The sequence below is a fragment of the Drosophila miranda genome, chromosome XR (assembly GCF_003369915.1).
Source record: "Drosophila miranda strain MSH22 chromosome XR, D.miranda_PacBio2.1, whole genome shotgun sequence".
Classification (NCBI taxonomy): domain Eukaryota; kingdom Metazoa; phylum Arthropoda; class Insecta; order Diptera; family Drosophilidae; genus Drosophila; species Drosophila miranda.
Window position 1 is genome coordinate 7,464,764 of NC_046674.1, and position 6,468 is coordinate 7,471,231.

The 6,468-nt window shown below is 47.1% G+C and overlaps 2 protein-coding genes across 13 annotated transcripts in view; one reads left to right on the forward strand and one right to left on the reverse strand.

Moving 5' to 3' along the window:
* The window catches only part of LOC108151436 (protein furry), a 49,565-nt gene extending 46,084 nt beyond the window's left edge, over positions 1-3,481 (forward strand). For 3 of the 12 annotated variants that reach the window (XM_017280037.2, XM_017280043.2, XM_017280042.2), the window contains 6 exons: positions 6-626; positions 927-956; positions 1,344-2,303; positions 2,362-2,607; positions 2,672-3,038; positions 3,100-3,284. In XM_017280037.2, coding sequence (XP_017135526.1) covers positions 6-626; positions 927-956; positions 1,344-2,303; positions 2,362-2,607; positions 2,672-3,038; positions 3,100-3,284 — 2,409 coding nt within the window. Of the gene's footprint in view, positions 1-5; positions 627-926; positions 957-1,182; positions 1,231-1,343; positions 2,304-2,361; positions 2,608-2,671; positions 3,039-3,099 lie in introns of all 12 variants that reach the window. The other 9 variants (XM_017280041.2, XM_017280044.2, XM_017280046.2 and 6 more) reach the window with 6 other exon arrangements.
* Positions 3,482-3,505: 24 nt separating this feature from the next.
* LOC108151438 (peptidyl-prolyl cis-trans isomerase D) lies at positions 3,506-5,107 on the reverse strand. Its single transcript, XM_017280048.2, has 4 exons — positions 4,910-5,107; positions 4,586-4,830; positions 4,195-4,515; positions 3,506-4,136 (listed from the first exon to the last, which is right to left on the reverse strand). The coding sequence occupies exons 1-4, from the start codon at positions 4,989-4,991 to the stop codon at positions 3,630-3,632; spliced, it is 1,155 nt and encodes a 384-aa protein (XP_017135537.1). The 5' UTR covers positions 4,992-5,107; the 3' UTR covers positions 3,506-3,629.
* Positions 5,108-6,468: the final 1,361 nt, after the last annotated feature.

Genomic DNA, 6,468 nt, shown 5'->3' on the forward strand with positions numbered 1-6,468 from the left:
CCCAGACGGTCAACTGGAAGGACTCGCTGAAGATCCTCAAGCTGATCGTGACGCGCAGCTCCTCGCTGCAAGTGGTGCCGCCCAGCGACGGCAGCAGCGCCGGCTTATCGTTCTCCTTCTATGGCGCATATCCGGACTCGGATATGTTCTGTAAAAAGGAACTGGCCGGTCGCACCATGGAGTTCACCTTCGACGTCTCGCAAACGCCACTCATCGGCCGCCGCATCCTGCTCAAGAACGAGGAGTCCGTCCCGGTCGGAGCTGCCTCCACCACGGGCAGCTCTTCGCTGAACTCCACCCTGACCAATGCCACAACGGTGACAGTGGCGCCCAGTGCACAGCAGCAGGCCAATGCACAGCTGCAGCAGCAACGCGCCCAATCGAATGTGGCGGCCATTGCCGCGGCGGCTGCTGCCCAGCACCAGCAGCAGCATGCGATCGGAGCCGGGAGCAGCCTGGTGGGCACCCCGAACTCGCCCCGGCGCAGTGCAAGCCTGTCGCCGGCGGATACCGTGCCCCTGAGTGGTTGGAAGCGGCCCTGGATGTCGCAGTGTCGCGTGCGTGAGTGTCTGGTCAACCTGCTGACCACCTGTGGCCAGCGTGTCGGCCTGCCCAAGTCGCCATCGGTAAGTGTGTGCTTCGAAGGGAGCTGGAGCTGCTTCAGCATTCGGCTGCTGCTTGTACATAGCCAGGTGCATGCCTTAGGCTCCCCTAGAGCTATCCTAATCCCTCTCTACTGTACTCTACTCTCTGATGTGGCCTTCATGCATATGCGATTATTTATTTCTAACTCTTTTTCTTTCATGTAAAACAAAACAAAAATCAAAATCCAAACCAAAAACCAAACCAATTAACACGCCATTATCATCATTAACCAATCAAACCAAATCGATACCAAATCGAAACATACTCGTACTCAATCCTAGGACGATTTCATAAACTCAATTTGCTCAAAGGTAAAGGACACGTTTCTCTGTGCCGCGACTCGTTTTTTTTTGCTTTTCTGTGTATGATATATGTACGATAAGATCGCATGTAGTAGCTTTTATTTCGTACTGCCTGCCGAACCGCCATTCGCTTGATCGTTATACCATTGCCATTTTCATTTCCATGTTGTGCATGTGTTTTGTTTCAAACTGTACCTTTTGTTTACTCTGTTCGTTTATCTGGGAACACATTTAGTCGTTAAGCACGTCACTACTAACCGGATCGATTGCCACCAGACAAAGCGTAAGCTTTATCTCTATTTAACTCTACTACTCTACTATAATCCCTGAATGTTTAACCCTCCCGTATTGCTCAGAGTCGTACTAATCTCTGCCACTCTAACCACTGTCCCACAGGTCATCTTTAGCCAGTCATCGGATCTGATGGAACGGCAGTCGTCTGCCGCCTCTTCCACCGAGGAGACCTCGGGTCCCCAGGGCGATCTGAGCAGCGGCTCGCGTCGCGACGATGGCCAGCCAGACTTTACCGTCTTCAAGGACTTTGACTTCCTCGAGTACGAGGACAGCATTGCCGGCGAGTCCACAGACAACTTCAACTGGGGCGTGCGTCGCCATCAGTTGTTCGAGGGCGATGAGGACCGTCTGAACTGCGGCAGTGGCATCGGCGGCTCCATCAAGGGAGGCCATTCCTCAGCCCTGGAAGACAGCTTCAGTGACAAGACACCGATACTGAGCAAGCGCAAACGACAGACTGCGGACGATTCCTCCGATGAAGAAGCCGAATCCGAGTCCCCCCTGGATGAGGATCATCGCCAGTCGTTCCTAAAGTCCGGCTACAGTGCTGTGCCGCCAACATCCCTCAGTCTGCGTGAGAGGAGGCGTCGCAACTCGGTCTCGCGGAGTGACACCAGTGGCTCCAGCGCCGGGGACCTTGGCGACATTACGCCATGCAACGCCTCGCCGCATTTACCGGGGATCATAAGATTCGGTGCCGCCATTCGGGATGAGGCGGAGGAAAACTGGCGGCGACAGTTGCAGGCCATGCTGGTGAACCAGCCCTCGGCTCATACCTCGGAGCTTCTGCAGCAGCTCTACAGGCTGGTCAAGGAGATAACCTTCAAGACGATTAGCATTTCAAAGGAGGCAAAGAAGTTCTTTACGGGCATTGGCTCCCAGCTGGGCAATCGTATCTCTCTATTTACCGACCTGCTGAGCTCTCGGGCTGATCCTCCCCAGGTGTGGTGCAGTGAGCAGCAAGCGACTACCCCAAAGCTGTTCGAGACGCTGCGCTTCAATGTGCTGGAAGTGCAAGAGCATTTGGAGACATTCTTCGACCGCAAAGACCAGGTCTTGGAGGTAATGTAATCAAATGTTTACCAATAGAGACATTTTCATTATAATTTGTTTATTCCAGTGCCTGGACGCGGTGAAGACCAGTTGTAAGCTGTCGCTCTTCAACGAATCCGATGTGGCTGCTTCCGGTTTGGAGCTACCCAGCTGCTCCAGCATAGCGTACATGCCATTTGATCCAGCCTCCACCGAGGTGGTCTTGGACCTGGGACGCTCTTTGTACAAGCTGATGTTTCAGCTGCTTCTGCTTATTGAGTCGAATCACAAGATATCCTCGAATGTGGTTAACCATTTCCGCATCAACGAAGACGTAAGTGAACGAGAGATCCAAACGAAGATCGGTGTTATATAATCTCTAATCATTCTCATTGCAGATGCATGACATATCCGATCTCTATGCTCTGGTTCGCGATGCTCTGGTGCGTTACACCAGCGAAGCCGAGCTGGATTGCCTGGAATCTTCAACATCCACGGAGGGCGAGCACACGCCAACTCCCTCGCCCGGCCTGCCCATGACTCAGGAGGAGTTCGAGTCGGCTCTGCACGAGCACATTGATCTGCAGCGCTGGCCCAGTGCCATTGCCCATGTGCGTCAGTATCGGCGGGTGTCGACGCTGGTCGCTGCCGGAGATCAGAACCTGACCCTGTTCAGCTATAGTAACCTGGACAGTCGAATGAAATGCGATGAGATGTCGGTTATATTGAATGCTTATGCGCATGGCATCATGAAGGACCGCACGGGTATGCCCAGAAATCCAAAACCAACTCCATGAACCACACTTACTTGCTTTCTCTCCTTCAGCAGAAGCCTTTATCGTGTCCAAATCGGATTCGGAACTGTTCGAGGTATATGCAATTCTCTCGGAGAACTTGTATCACGTATCTAGCGCCCTGACCAACATGGAGATCAGCATGAAAAGCTACTCGGCAAGCAGCGCCTCCGGCAATCTGCATCGCAGCGAACAGGACATTGTGACAAATCTTTAAATATGACTATACGTAGACTAAATATAAAGCATATCTAAGCTACTTATTTTTTTTTTTATCTGTTAGCCCGTAAGCAGCATTGTAGACACTACAATGTACGTAAGCGATCATTATTATTGTGTGCGATCAAATGTGTTTTAGGTACGATCTAATTATGCATATATATTTATCAATTAAAGAGCGCAATCCATAATTTACTCTCCCGAAAGAAGAACATGGGATTTCGTATTTGTTTGTGGAAGTCCACTGACTTTTGTTACTCGTAACTCAAAAAGATTTATTAATAAGTATTTACATTTACACACAAGAGCGCCGCGCCATCAACAAAAACACACATTCCCGAAACTATGCAAAGAGATTTTTTAGCGCTTTTCGCTGCTGTCGGTTGTACTCAGCCAGGAGCTGCTTGGTGGCATTCAGTTCATTTAGGATCTGCTTGTTTTCCGGAAGGAGAGCGTGGGCACTCTTAAGATCGTTGATGGCCTCCTCGTAGTTGCGCAAGGCGCGATGTGCCTGCCCCCGCCTGTAGAAGGCTTTGCTGCATCGGGGATCCAATCGAATGGCCTCGGAGCAATCGTATTTGGCACTCGTATAGTTTCCCAACTTAAGATCGACAGCGGCCGAGTTTATGCTGTTAACAGTGAAGAACGCTTCAAGCTTCCTCATACTCGCATCGTCAGAGGAGGTCTTTTTAAGGTTTCTCAGTGGCTGCCAGCCGAACTGGTTGCTCAGATAGTGATAGTAACGATTTGCCTTGCGGTATTTGGCACGAGCTTCCTGGTAACGACCCAGCTTATAGAAGTGATTTCCCGATTGCCGAACGCCCGTGAGCAGATCCACCGCTTCATCCGACTGCAAGGGGAGGGAGTGAGTGAGGAATCCAATGAGCATTGCAATTTCATTAACTTACTGTGCACTTATCAAGCTTGCCCGTCCAGTCCATTGGGTAGGGCGGGAGCTTGTCTGGGGTCTCGTCGCTGCACTCGATGCCCCAGGCTTCTCCTGGATCCAGCTCACCGCAGTTCCTTATCACAATCTCCGTCGTGGGGTCTCCCTCATTGTTGCAATTCAGTTCCATTTCGGCTACAATGCCCAGACCTCGCAGAACGCGACCCACAACTACATTGATACCGTTTAGATTCTCGCATCCCACGGCCGTCACGAAGAACTGCGAGTTGTTGGTGTTTGGGGAGCCGTAGTTGGCCATGCTCACCACCCCCTCCTCGTTGTGCTGCGACCGGAGATTCAACGTTACATCATTAGTGGGCCTAAGATACTCTTCGAATTCATTGTTCACTCACCGTCAGCTGAAAGTTTTCGTCCTCGAATACGGGCCCATAGATGCTCTCGCCGCTGGTGCCATCGTTCTTCACCACATCCCCGCTTTGCGCAGCGAACACCCGCTTAATTCTGTGAAAGCGATTCCCCTTGTAGTGCAAAGGCTGTCCCAGCTGCCCGATGCCGCACTCGCCCGTACACAGAGCGCGGAAATTTTCCGCTGTCTTTGGCACAACATCCTTGCGCAGCTCAATTACCATGCGTCCCGCTGTGACATACGAAAAAATGAGGTTGGCATGGAGATGAGATGTCCTGCATCTGTGGCCCAATATCCAATATCAGCTCACCATCTTCCAGGCCAATGTCAATGTCCATGAAGACAATAGGATTGGTTGCCCTGACAGGTTGCAGCAATTTTCGTCCATCCATGTTTGTGCTGCCCGGCGGGCAATTCAACTTAAGGAATTGTTGTTGTGCTTTATTTAAATTAATATAATTAATAACTAAAAACTAAATGGCTAGCGGACTTATCGATAAGAGATACCGTCCAACCTTCAGAAATATACCGACATATACCGTGTCGTCTTAAAAATATACCGTTAATATACTGACAAAGTCAAGTTCTGTTATACATATCCCTCGTTTTTGATATTCCGTCAAATATTACTAGCTATATAGAACATCTAGCCATGGCATCATAATTTTATACGATTGATGAATCAATTTTCTACTTAACTGGTGTATTCTTAATACATGCTTTTATTGCATTTTGCGTAAAAAGAGGTTTTAGCGAAATAAGTCAAACAAAAAACAAGTAGCGAAATAGGTCAATCAAGACAAACGAAAAAGAAAATTGCTCAATTTTGTTATTCCATTGAATAATGCTGACTAACTAAATTTCTCAGCAATGCCCACATAGTTTTATCCCATTGATGAATAAATTTTCTACAAGATTGGATAGTTTTTAATCCTTGCTTTTATTGTATTTATTGTAAAAAAAGGTTTAAACGAAAAGTTCAACAAAAAAAGAGTCGCTATATTGCGTGTAAGCCGTAGTATAGGCCTTTGTATACCCTATTTTGTTAATTTTATATGAAGGTATAAATATTGATATGAAAATAAAACGTAACTAATAAAGACCTTTTCTCAAATTGACATTTTTTAGACATATTCATGTATATGATGAGTGATGAGTATATGATCTCGATCCTGATACCTATTCTTGGTCTCTGCAAGAAGAAAAATCGTTGAAATATTGAAAATAATATTAAATAATATTGAATAACATTAAAATATATTGAAAATAAATTGTTTTTGCCTGGGATGACAAACATATTCACAACTCTATAACATCCATTTCCCCCAGGGTATGTGTGCATGGAATTGGACTCAATGTTGTCAACCGGTTATGACGACTAATTCTTGGTTATTCTTTCTTCCGTCGAATATTCTCAGCTATATAGATCTTTCAGTTTTTCCCAGATAATTTTATATGATTGCTGAATCAATTTTCTACAAGATTAGTCACTTATAGGTACTCTTTTTTGTTTTATTGTGTCTAAAACAAGGTTTAAACAAAAAAGGTCGTAAGTGAGTATGGAATGTAGGGACATTGTTGAGCTGAAAATGGACATTGTGGCGAGGAAAAATCCCTCCACGAAGAAAGGATATCCCATTACGAAATAGAGAGCAAATCCCAAAACAAAGAGAGTCCCCACCAAACTTGAGCGCCAAATAGAAATTGTTTGAAAGTGAAGTGAGCGACAAGGATTTAAATGCGATCCAGTGGAATATATGATGCACTGAAATACGGTATGAGAGCGAAAATTAAAAAACCTGCGTATGGAAGTTTCTATACCGTTTGTTCTTAAATATACCTTTTAAAACAAGGGGTGCATCTTTTGGG

Excerpts from the sequence above, each read along its gene's own strand:
- LOC108151438 (XM_017280048.2), bottom strand. The coding sequence starts at position 4,991 with ATGGATGGACGAAAATTGCTGCAACCTGTCAGGGCAACCAATCCTATT. Across the intron at positions 4,516-4,585 it reads ACGAAAACTTTCAGCTGACG|CACAACGAGGAGGGGGTGGT; the intron begins GTGAGTGAACAA and ends CTCCGGTCGCAG. Across the intron at positions 4,137-4,194 it reads GCAAGCTTGATAAGTGCACA|TCGGATGAAGCGGTGGATCT; the intron begins GTAAGTTAATGA and ends CTCCCCTTGCAG.